The sequence below is a fragment of the Pagrus pagrus genome (assembly GCF_965226575.1).
Source record: "Pagrus pagrus genome assembly, chromosome: 12".
Lineage (NCBI taxonomy): Eukaryota > Metazoa > Chordata > Actinopteri > Spariformes > Sparidae > Pagrus > Pagrus pagrus.
The window spans coordinates 12,319,933-12,333,265 of NC_140196.1; the positions used below are offsets into that span (position 1 = coordinate 12,319,933).

At 40.7% G+C, this 13,333-nt stretch overlaps 1 protein-coding gene across 2 annotated transcripts in view; it reads left to right on the forward strand.

The window, feature by feature from the left end:
- asic1c (acid-sensing (proton-gated) ion channel 1c) overlaps positions 1–13,333 on the forward strand; it is a 108,048-nt gene that overhangs the window by 70,940 nt on the left and 23,775 nt on the right. Inside the window, exon 1 of one of the 2 annotated variants that reach the window (XM_084369395.1) lies at positions 606–1,143. The exons of the other annotated variant lie outside the window; for it this stretch is intronic. Coding sequence (XP_084225521.1) covers positions 619–1,143 — 525 coding nt within the window. The 5' untranslated portion in view covers positions 606–618. Of the gene's footprint in view, positions 1–605; positions 1,144–13,333 lie in introns of those variants that run through there. 2 annotated transcript variants of the gene reach the window in all.

Genomic DNA, 13,333 nt, shown 5'->3' on the forward strand with positions numbered 1-13,333 from the left:
AAATGTCAACTTTTTTCAGGAGGCTAGGAACACAGCCTTGTTTTTAGCTTTGCGACCACACATTTGTGATGTCTCCAATGGGTTTTCGAGTGGGTCACAGTGTTTTTTCACCCATTAGATAGCATTAGATCTGATGTCAGAACAAGTCCTTGAAGTCAGAGCCACAAGGTTTTACGCAAGCAGTACCACTGACTTGTGTCCAGACAGCTTTTATCAATAAATGAATCTTACAAAAGAGAAAATAATTTGGGTGCGTCAGAGGTCACTAAATTGAATATGCTTCAGTTTTCATTTTTGCTTCTCTGGTGTATCCCTGAACCATCCACCACTACCCGCTGTGGGATCAGGTCTTCCTTCCCAAATGAAACAGGATCTCTTGAATTCAATGTGCCCTTCAAGATCTCAATAGGGATTGGTTGATATAACAGTCCATCGCTATTTCCCAGCTCCAGATATCCAACCCCTTCCCCTCCCACGGGTGCAAAGAGGAAACCAGACCCCGTCTCATCCAGCCTCTCTTGTACATTTAGTTTGGGTGAACATCCCTGGTAGCACCAGTTGTCAGCAGACCACCACTGCAGCAATCACAGAGCTTAAATTGAAAACTCTTTGGTGACAATGGGAGCCCCAGAGGAGGAAGCGCCACGTCCGCCGTCGGACATTACAGTGTTCGGGGCCAACTGTACCCTCCACGGCCTCAGCCACATCTTCCTGCCTGGTGGAGTGACTATCCGACGGCTGCTTTGGGCCGCCGCATTCAGCTCTTCCCTTTCCATCTTCCTCTACCAAGTGGCCGATCGTGTAATCGAATTCTACCAGTATCCTCATGTCACCATCCTGGATGAGATGGACATTCCTGTCATGTACTTCCCAGCCATCACCCTCTGCAACTACAACAGCTTCCGAAAGTCCCAGATCCGCAGGAATGACATCTTCTGGATGGCTGGGCTCTTGGGCGTGGAACAAGGGGACTTCGATGACTTCATGGCCGCCTTGGGGCAGCCAACAGACAACAGCAAGTTTTTCCCTAGCAAGACCTTCAACATGCTGGAGTTTGTGCAGAGGACTAGCCACAACATAGACGAGATGTTGCTTGACTGCAAATATAGGGGCAAGGACTGTGGTGCAGAAAACTTTACCACAGTAAGTATGGCTCCTTCTGTGGGTTTAGCCTTAAGTGAAATAATTGTTAACTCCATCAGAATCACTATAGAAAAAGTATTCATCTTTGTGGTGAGGTGTGAGACAGGGAGGAAGAACTATCTTAAATATTTGAGATTTCTTTGAATGATAAACACAAAATTATTAAACATTTAGACTAGATGGTTATTGGAAAATCTAAAATGATATATTAAATTAAAAGACAACTGAATTAATGAAAAGCCACATTTGAACACCTTAACCTTTGGCAACAATTCCAACAACTGTGAGCTATTTAGAAGTCATTATAATGCTACAGTTTGAATGCTTTATTCTGCCCACAGTGAAATGAAATACTGCATGAGTCAGTTTATGTTTATGAACGCCAGGAGACATTACAGCGCTGAGCCACTGTAAGAGGGTGGTTCTTTTTTTTTCTTTTTTTTTTTTATGAAATGAGCATTGTCATGATGAGACACACACATCAGATATGGTTAGGGAAAGAGACGTCATTTTCATTCAAATTATGTTGTCATTTCTTAATTGTTTTTCAGTGATGGTCCCATAATCCTCCATTTTTAAATAATTAATGGCATGTTTATGAAAAGATTAAGTAGCTCTAGGGGGAACAACAGGTATGGGGGAGTAAGACAGGAAAGAATTCTCAGGAATACTAATAAAGCTATGCTTTATCTCAGTTTACAAGAGCTGGTGCCAAAAGCAGAGAAACCTCCTGGTCTTTTTGGTGATGCCTATATGAATGTGTGTCTAATTCTTCATTTTTATTAATTGTCGTTTTTCTTGAAGGAGATATGAGAATTACTTCCCTAAACATGTCCTCAGAAAGATGTAAACTACCGAGTTGCCATATGGTTCAACAAATCTCTGCTGACATCATGCATCATGCATTATGGAGCAAACATATGCTGTTTTCAAGACCAGTTGAGTTTTTAATACGTTATTGTTTTCTTTGTAAACACCTCGGAAGAGGAATCACCTTCGTAGTTGTAACGGCACCAACTGTTCTAATGTTTTGTCTCATCTCACAAAATGAAAAACACATAATGTCACCAAAACACAATAGTGTCACCTTTTGGCAACAAAAAAAGGTAATTTTTCATAACCCATGTGCTTTCGTATTTAGAAAATGTAATTTTTCCCCCCTCAATTTTCAGGCCTCTACCAAAGAGATAAAATCGTGTCAGCAGAATTTGAATGGAACTTAATCGTCCCGCTGCAGAGACAGGGGAAGGATTGTATTTCGATGAAATGGGCCATTGATTTGAGTGATGAAAGCCTAGCACCAAGATGGGCTTGTCATGCTGCACAGTTTCTTTGAGAACCAGCAGCAGTGAAAGTGAGGCAAATGATTTATATCAATTACTTACTAGTTGTACAGTGGCAATACTATTATTTTGTGTGAGACGCAGTGGTTTAAACTGAAAGATGAGGTTTGGCTTTCTAACCATACTTGACATCCACGGAGAAGAGCTCCAGATTTGAGCCGTAGCTTCTGAAACAAAACGGCACATGTGAGCTTATAAAGGCAGATTTTGATATCACTGTGGTCTGTCAGGTGACCTTGGCTCTTTCTCATTCCTACGCACAAAGGGCAAATTTCAGCTAAATGTCAGAAACTGGAGACGCTCTGAGGGCCTAAGTATAGAGGGGACTAATTAAAGATTCATGGAGCTGCCTGAATTCCCCCTCCTCGGCCTGCTGATCTTACTGTGGGAGGCTCAGAGGCAGGTCCTCTCATAGCAGATGAGATGTGATGGAATTGAGATTATCCATTATATACTTCAGCAACATCACCACAAGATGACTCACGCAAGGTCTAGACAACACCTGACAATTAGCTCTGCGCATGTGGAAAATATATGCCTAAAATCATTCTAACGCCTCTGCTCATATACTTTACATCTGAGTGTTATGCATTTTAATTTGGCACTAAAACGGTAGAACATTAGCATAAATACACTATCATCTTCTCCTATTTAAAAACCCTCAGCATACTATCATTTCTGCTCTTGTACGGTAGAACTTAACAAATTACCTGACGATACTTCAACCTTTGAAGTATTTGAAGTTGTTCTGTGCTGTGTGTTTGTGTGCTATGCCTGAACGTGCATTTTTGTGTCAGTCAAAGTCAGACAAAGAAACAGTGGCTGCAGAAACTCTGTGACAGGAAAGACCAGATGTTTCAACTAATGAGCTGGATATGGGTGCAGTGGTATTGAGAGATCTTGGAGAGGAAATATCAGGGCCCCCAAGTGCAATTATTCCCTCTGCATAACGTAATGAAATATTTTTTTGAGAGGAGGATGCTGTAATTCACTGGAGGAGAACGAGTCTCAGATATTAAAAGGCTGGCAGATGGTAGATGCTGCAAATTTTCTACCCAGTGCTATAAATATGTACAGGAACATAGCCTTGAATGTCCCTGTATCAATCTGTGAGTGAACTGTGGTAATAAAGTTTGTTCAGATTACGCTCGAGGATTTCTGTGCTGCTGCAGGACTTCATGAAACGTATACAATCTTATATGTCAGACAGTGTACTCAACGTTATATTAAAGAAAACACTTTCAGAATTCAGCAGGCCCAAAGGACTTCTGAGTGGAGGATTTATTTCATTATCAAAATTAATCTCGTGCCTCCATCTTGTTGCCTTACACGCTGTCTGTGAACTGGTGTGTGATTGATTGCCTCATTAATACTCAAAGGCGTAAACACCCCAACACAGCCCCACTCACTGCTCTGGATTAAACCTGGGAGATTGGCTCTGACTAAATAAATCATCTGTCGGTGTGTGTATGCAGGATGCATGCAGAAGTTGGCGTAATATCATTTCAATCGATCAGCTGCTCAGCCCTTTAGCTAGCTTGCACCAATGCGGACGGACACTTGATTCCAGCACATTTATCCTTTTACTGTTGATCTCAAGTGTTGTAATTGAACTTCCTGTTAAGGTATCAGCTTGTGTTGAAACCAAAGCCAGAGCCTTTTTTTTTTTTATTACATTGTGGTCAGTCTGTGTTGTTTGGGGATTTGTTGAGAGCCTGCCAAAACAGAACCAGGATGTGGTGTTTTTCTTTATCCGCTGCAGTAAAATCTGGAGGCTGAAGTTGGCTTTGGAGGTCAAAGAAACGCGATAGGTGAGTAAAGGAAGCAGAAATCAGGATTGAGTGTTAGACCTCTTCAGAAACAGTGGGTCTGGCTGCAGACAGAAGCAGTGTGGGAGATAGGAAAAGAGACAGACGAGTGGTGGCTTATACAAGAGGGGGAAAAAAAGCAAGACATAGAGTTCAAGGAGAGAGTGGAAACCAAACACAAAAGAGGGGCAGAGGAAAAGGAGGCTTAGATTGAGGTGGGACTGGGACTCAGCTGAGGACTGACACCATCATTGTGATTCAGCCTGCCTTGGAGCCGAGCCAGCGCTGCCATGCACAACTGGAAGCATTAGGAGAGATGAAGGGAAGAGGTGTGTGAAGGAGCACAAAATTACAGTGCTGCATGGAGCATGAAAAAGCAGGGGAGTGATAAAATAAAGCCTCCACAGTGCAAACAATGAAATAAACAAATCTGAAGCGGGTGAGTGTAGATGACAGGCCAAATAGCAAATACCTAATGTGTTTGTTCCATTACTCAGTGTCAGTACAGGCCTGTACGGGAGCTACTGTTACTGTAAGTGCAGTATTGGCAGTCTGATCAATGGCTCTGAAGAGTAATAGTGAAGGAATTCATAACGGGGGCCTCTGTTTTGCTGACTTGCACATCCTGGAGCAGATACTACTAGAGACGGACATTGGAAGGTGCCAGTTGACAAAACCTCTTAAGTTAATTAGCTTGTTAGGTGGAGACACCGGACACACTGCTTCTCCGTCCAAAACCAATAGTGCCATTATGTTACGTTGTACATTGCCAGCCTTCTGGCATCGTGTGATATCCAAACGAAATCATGTGTTTGGCCTTTCTCTGGCCAGATTTTCATATTCCGCCCTGCAAAAAAAATGACTCATGGTTTCATATCACATGTCCGTTTGATCTTAGATTGCTTGCCATGCCCTTATTTAGCTTTTGTTTCCTCTAATGGCCTCTGAGATCTATATCCTGCTCTCTTAGCCAATAAAAGCAAAGCCTCGCGCCTTGTAAAGTATTGTATCTTCTTTCAAGTAAGCTGAGATTCAACCCGACACCACGAGTCATTGTACGACAGATTGCTGGAAACGCTAAATCATTTTTTGGAAGCTTGAGTGATGATGTAATCCACTTTCAAGTGTTAAAAAAAATCATTTACATTTAGATTCTGTAATAGCATTTCTTTGAATGTCTGGAAGAGAGATAGTGGCTGTAGCCTCGCGGATGTTTAGAGCTGTGATATGAATTCATAATATGTTCACCTGACACAGGAAAATCTCTTGATGGAATGCTGTTTCTCGGTGGCATTTTTAGGCCTCTGGCGAGTGCTTACTTTGCTTAATTTCTGGGCAAGCGGGCAAAATGGATTCAGGAACGACTCACCAAAAGCCCCCAGCTGAGCAAACAAGATGAGAACACGCTAAAAAAAAAAACAAGATTATCCTTGCAAATGAAAGCACCGGTGAGGAAATTTGAGGAGTGAGTTTATCAAAGTGTGACTGCGGGCTGCAGACTGAAAGCTTGAGTGACAGTGTACTTATGTTTTTTTTAGTTGGATTCTGCCTGGAATGCAACAAGGGAACAAGACTGCAGGTGAAGCCAGCAGCATCTGTTTTTTATTGATAGAGACTGCAGCTGCCCTCCACCAGGGCGGGGTATACTGTACATGTGCTGTGCCAGAGATGTTTGCAATTACTGTACATTTCAAAGTCCTGCAATTTCCTTTAGTGAATCTGAAAAAACACGCTGCAGCAGTTTAAGAATACAGCACTTTTAGAAAAACAAACATAAAAAGAGATGAAAATACAATGAAATGCAGTGATTTAGGCTCCTCCAATCCAGCTTAGGGTTTTATTTTTTAAAGTTTTTTTTACAAAGTACATGCCCATGTTTTCCCCTTTGATGAATTTTATATGAGACATTTCAAAGTATAAGCCCCTGTTAGCTAAAAATCCATTCTTGCTTCCCTTGCATTACTTGTGCAGCATACAGAGTGGCTGTGTTGCTTTTCAAGGCAGCAAGAGGTTAGTTTCATTTAGAGGCAGGCCACAAGATGTCTCCCTCTGCTAAAGAAGCTGCTCGTCCACCAGAGTGACACCCCTGATTGCAAATGCTTTGGCTCTAGCCGCCTGTCTCTTCCAGATTTGCATTTGTTTGGTCATTTTTGGTCCCAGTGTAACACAGGACTCTCCTGCCTTTCTCTGGTCTTGATTTTAAGTCTGGGAATACTCTGGGAGTTGTGAAGTTTTCTGTGTGACATGCTGCATATTAAGTAACTCCATTAGGAACCCTGAACTCACAGTCGAGAAACTCTGCTCTAATATATGTGGAATATTTCCTTGATATTCAACAAATCAGCTTAATTTTCTCAAGCTTTAAATATATATATATATATATATATATATATATATAGAGAGAGAGAGAGAGAGAGAGAGAGAGAGAATATCTTTGGGTCTTGGAATGATGGTCATATACAAAAAGGCATTTGAAAAAGCTGTATTTGAATTTTTAGTTGACTATAAAATCTTCTCTGTCACTTCTACAGAAAAAACAAACTGATTAATCAAGAAAATAATTGCCGGGTTAATCAAAAATGAAAATATTCATTAGTTAATTAAGTCACGTAAAGCAACATTACGCTGACAGAAGAATTGGTGACCCCTGCTAGGACTGTCGCTATAACCGCGACATAAATACCATCACAGGAACCACCACAGTTGCAAGTGACGTTGCATACCTCATAATTAGTCTGTTTTTTAAGATGTAAACAAGCAGCTGCTATAGTAAAATAAAAACAAAATGTAACTGAGACTACGTATAATTTTCTCCAAGAGCCAGCCAAATATAGAAGCGACAATATACAAAATCTGCGTCCCAGGGTGACTGGGCTGAAGTGACTCGACTCAGCAGAAGCTTTAACTCTGGAAGATTCTCTCCCTGCTGCTTAATATCCCCCTATCCACAGAATCACAAGCACAACAGTGTCCCAAGTTTGGATCCAAATTTTGCCCAGGATCATAATACCAAACAGGAGAAAGTCACGTAGCCACTGCATCACTCACTCTGGTACTCCCGACTGGAAACACCAGCAGTCTTTTAGTAGAAAACACAGACTGGTCCTCTAATTATCCCCACTGACCGCAGCTGTGCTGTTTGCGTCACATGGCTTGCCGGCATAACCAGGAGGTAGAAGTAGAAAGAAACATGAAAACATTGTACTAAGATGAAACATAATCCTGCTGTGCCCATTGCAAATAACCCAATTTGCAAAACCAAAACCAAAGCAGAAACGCGCTATTGAGCCACCCTAAATTACTATTCCCAGCCCTAGCAATTCACTTCACCACTGTCATAAATATGGACAGCTGTACAGCCAAACATAAAGTAAGTGCATCAACACAAAGCAAGCCAGCTAATATTACTTACAGACATTATTAGTGTACAGCAAGAACGCCAGCTCGGCGTCTGCAGCTTCTTATTTCACCAACGACTAAAAGCCAGTCTGAGATTTACTCTTGTTTCTTGCCTCTTGCTCTTTCTCTTTTTCTCTTCTTTGCTTCCTCCATCGTCGTCCTCTGTAGAGGATGCTACACCCGTAGAGCTCACCTGGCTCCGGTAAAATCTTTACTTCCCGGCACTCCTGTGTTAGCGATGTCAACACCAACTGTGTCCTGGTGCTCCGAGCTTCCATTCCTGCCCCAGAATCAGGTAGCTGCACAGCTAACCGAGCTAACTAGCTAAGGGCACCTACAGTTAGCAGCAGTTAGTGGTAACTTAACAAATAAGCTATCTGCTCATCAGGAAACTGAATCACACAGAGTTCTCCATTAAATATCCAGTGTCATTGACATAGTTGGTGTGTGAGGTTGTGCTAAATGGACTTTTATAGCGCTTTTCCAGTCTACAGACCGCTGAAAGTGCTTTAAAACACTTGTCACGTTCACACACACATTCATAGGCTGCCATGCAAGGTGCCAACTGCTCATCAGGAGCAATTTGGGGTTCAGTATCTTGCTCAAAGATACTTCGACATGGAGCTGGAGAAACCGGGGATTTGAACCAGCAACCTTCCGATTACTTTACGACCTTCCAATTAGTAGACAACCCGTTCTACCTCCTGAGATACAGCCGTGCTACACACTTCTTGTGGCATATCGTACCCACTCTCCCACACAGGCGTTCATGTGAGGAGAATGACAGAGGCACCGTTCCGCCTATTGCAAGTCAGTCTACTGTCAAAATGATTTTCAAGTCATTATTTTAAACCTGCAGTGCAGAACTTTTGTCTGTTGTCTGTCTCTGTCGCTATGGTTGCTCCCACCTTCAGCACTGATAAATCAATCTTTGCTGGTTGGCGTAAAACGCATCGCTAGCGGTGCACCAGTGCAGGAAATTTGCCACTGACTTCAGGTTTAAAATCTCCGGTATACAGCGATGGATATTCATTTATGTCTAAATCTAACAGCAGGTTTAAGATAAAATAGATACATGATGTTGTTTTAAGGCTGCAACAAACAATTATTTTCATTATTTGTTTATTCTGTCAATTAACTAATTATTTTGCATATAAAATGTCAGAACATTGCAAAGAAATGTCCATCATAAGAACATGGTAACATTGTCAAATTGCTTGTTTTCTCTGTCCAACAATCCAAAAGTGCCAAATATTGTGTTTATATGTATCATAGTAGATTACAAAACACAACAAATCCCAGGTGGGAAGCTAGAGCCATGGATTTTTGGCATTTCTACCTACAAAACTACTTATAAAATTGTTATTGATTAGTGCCAGTCTACTAATCGAATAAAGAGTCTCGCTATACAGTAACTGCACAGTAATGTGGGATAGAGCTTTTATCCTTTTTCATCTTCGTCTCTGCCTCTGTATTTGCCGTGTGCATTTCTCATGTGCATCTAATTGCTGCCAGTATTTCATCTGGTGTAGAACATTCTCACTGGCCCTTGAAGGAGCTCTTCCCTTTACTCAGTCAAAACACCGCTCCTCCTCTAATGAGACCTCTGGGGTTCAGCTCGGCTTTGACATGAAAGAGGATGGTTAGTGTCAGTCCCTGACTTGTCTCATGGACTGAGCTGGTCTTCAAACTGGCCAATGAAAGTGAAAATACATCTTTTCAAATAGTTTTCTTTTTCATCTAACAGCAATCAGCTGCTCATTTCAGTTTGGTAAATGTTATTACACTATGATGCTCTAATTACATGCTCGAACACTGAGACAGAGATGAAATGTGTTTGCATCCCCAGGAAGATAACAAAGGAAGTGTGTGAGCGGCAGAAATGTGTTTTCAATGAGGAGCATAGTAATTTTACAGAAGGAAAATCATTAACTTTCACCCTGAGCGCTTCATATTCTGGAGTGATTGCAGCACGGTCTTTGAGGGGATATTTTAATTAAATTAACGATTTTTGTGAAATGATTTCACAAATAAAAACAGTTTTTAAAAGAGTCACGGTGTCAGCCATGTTAGAAGAAGCTCCAAAGCACTGCAGTGCAGGAACATGATTGCAGAGTGTTACACCAGAACTAGATTGGAAATACTCTGAACTGTTTGTTGTTACCAATAATACAGGTGCAGGGAAAATACTGTAATCCTTTACATACAAAGACAGACTGTTCACTGCCTTGTTCGTTTGTCTGGATCCCTGCACATCATTGATTCTGCTGAAAACAAAAACGTATCTGTGTAAGACTTCATTAAGGTAGTCCAATATTTACACTTAAAGTTGCACTAATCAATAGTTTTATGTTAACTGCAGAAAAAATGACTGTGAGATGAAAACAGTCACTAATGACGAACCCACAGAGGATTCTCACCACTTTCCCTCGTCTGCGTTTTAGCATATTTCAGTTTATGATTTTTCACGCCCACGACTTAACTGTTTTGGATCACTCTCTCTGCTTCCATCAATCTTGTCTCCAGCAGCAGCAGGCAGCTGTTTGCACCCGCTGTACCCTACCTGCTCTTACAGACAAGGTTATTGACGAGCATTTAGCAGCTAAAGAGACGGATACTCCTCTCAGGAGCTGATAAAAACCAAAAACAGAGCCAAAAACAGAATAAATATTGGACTTACATTTATCAGGTGGATATTTGCTGGCTTTGTACAGGCAACTGTTTCTACATGGACTTTAAAGCTAAAAATATGTGTATTGTGTTTTGTTGCACTGCTCTAAGTTTACATACATGATTTCACCACTTTGTTGTTGACGTATATTGTGCACCAGTTTCTTGTCAGTAGATACTACTCTCTCAACACAGGTGGGATTCTCGGTTCCGGGCCACTTTTATTCTTTGAGCAGTTGGGAAACAACACAGGGCTTGCTTTGGTCTTGAGAAGCTGCAGCCTTTATTCACTGACAATGTGTAGCCTACACTGTACATTTACCTGTAGAATGACAACTTCACTGTCAACCTTTTTCTCTGCTCCGCTCGCATTCATTGTCACTTTCTGACGCATCTCACTCAACCACACACGTATTACCCAGCCATTTAAACATTTTGACATTGTTTTGCTGGCTGCCATTTTTAAAAACCAAGGTTGAGAGAACAGATAACTGCTTGCCAATTTAAAGATGCTAGGTTCAGTGTTGCGTGAGTGATGATCATAGTAATGTTTCTCTGACCGATCAGTGGTTGGCAGTGTCTTCACATCACCTTTTATCAGCTCAGCTTTATTGGATCCTCGACCGAGGTGATACAAATATCCCAGTCAAGTTACCAGGATAAAAGATGTTGGCAGTTACATTCACATTTGAGGCTACATACCATATTGGCATTCCTACCTGAACAGACTTTTCTGTCAGGAAGTGGAGGGGATGGTGGAGGAATTACAGGCAAGAAGGCGACTGTGTTTCAACATTTGCATGCATAACACCACTGTATATTGGGAACTTGGGACAATGGCAACAAAAAAAATGATATTTTTCGGAAGAGGTCAGGAAATCTACAGATGCATTTAAGGCAACCAAAACTGTGATCCTTTCCTGAACATAATCAAGTAGTTTGTGTGCCTACACCTCACCAAAGCATAAGCACAGCAAAGTCACAACAACGTCACAATGATGTTGTCACCCTGAACAACTAATCAATGAACTGACTGATCGTTTCATCTTCAAATAGTAACCTTTTTCTGTAATCAGGTAACCTTAGTGAAATGAAGGTTTTAGATGCAACTGCAGACAGAAGAAATAACACAGTCACACTTGAGCAAACACACAAACAGACATGTTAAGTTAAAGAAATTAAGTGATGGGTCAGGTTCAGTGGTGCCATGGGAAAACATGCTTGTGCTTAAATGCACCACAGTAAAAGGCTGAATTTAAGTCCATTTGTGGAGAGCCGCTTTCAAAGACAGAAAGCAAATGTTAAAAGGAGTAATGCTGATTGTCATGCATGGCCTGTGTAACTCTGGAGCTGGGAGTAATGAAATTGAGTTGTGGATCAAACTGCTGACGGGGGACGACTCAGAGACCTGGAGAGCCGTACACCTCACGCCTCCACTGAGCTTGTATAGGACAAATAATTCAAGCATTCAACTCATCAGTTAATTGCGCCTCATTTCTATTGACATGTTCCCAAAAGAAACCAAGAATAGAGGAAATCAATGCAGCTAGTCAATCAGTGGAGAAACCAGGCAGCTATAACTCTGATAAGGTGGTATTGTGGGAGTTATTTACTTGGCTGCCACTCATGCAGCATTAGTGTTTTCTCCTCTTTAGTTTGCTTTGTTATTGGGTCTGAAACTGAGGTAGTTATCCCTGTTGATGCCGAAATAGAGGCTATTGTTCACTTTGATTGGATCTCTCCTAACAAAAAGATAATCCTCAATTCTACAATTAAAAAAACAAAAAAAAACCCATCCGGTTGTTGCTAAGAATAAAAAGGGTTGAGCATAAGGCTTTAACGGAAAGCAATGCAAGGCATCTGTTTTGTCTGGAAGACAGAAAAAAATAGGCGTGGTGCGGACATGAGATACAGTAGCTGCTGTGGGAGCTGGAACCAGGCAATTAATTTAGTTGTTTTGCTGCCGGAAAGCTCTGAAATCAGCCAGAGGGAAAATAACTATTACCACGGTATTGAAGCTGTTACTTTGGCTGCTCTTTATTTCTTAGTATTCAGACATTCATTAAAGTTATCAGACTGTTATGACCACAACTTCTGAACACAGAGAAAGCTGTTCTGCATAGTGCTCCCCGCTCCCTCTTTGTTATGAATTAATAATTTTGGCTGTAATTCAATTGGCTGAAGATAAATATAAATGTTATCTCTTTTTGATTAAATTAAGTTACACATCTTAGTCAAATAACAAGAACAGGAAGAGACTTCCCGTGCAATATTTATAATGAATAAAGAAAAATCTGTCACATTTTTTAAATATGCATGCTCCGTACTAAATGACACTGTGGTCCTGACAAAGTGGAGCTGTGATTACCCTTCTCACAATTTGTAATAATGAGATCCAATTAAATTTAATGCAGTAATCAAAAGCCTCTATTCTTCTAGTCACACTCCTACTTCTTTTTACTTATCATTCGTCAATGGTATTGATTAAAGGAAAGCATATTATCAGAAAAGAAATAACTGAGCAGAAAATACATTGTCTTCTTAAATATCTGTTTCTGTAAAGTTATTTTTCTGCTGTAGCTTCAATGCCCATTTAAAGGTGCACTATGTAGTTTTGGGGAAGAAATGTTAATGTTTCTTATACTTTATAAACAAACTAGATTAACAAACTATCTTCTTCTTCCTGACTGAATAAACTGAATAAACAAACTGACTTTAAAAACACAATTTCATACTGTTTTATTTGTTTATATTTGGCGGACCCTGCCACCTTTCTAGCTTCAAACGGTGTTCTGGGGAACAGCTTGTTTATTCAGTTACGGAAAACATTCAATTCTTCTGAGTTTGTATTATTACCTCAGTCAACTGTAAAAATATAAAAAAATTAAAGTTTGAATTTCCTCTCCAAAACTACGTAGTGCCCCTTTAAACAATTTGTGTTGTTTTTGTTTTTTTAACAAAAAGCAGGCT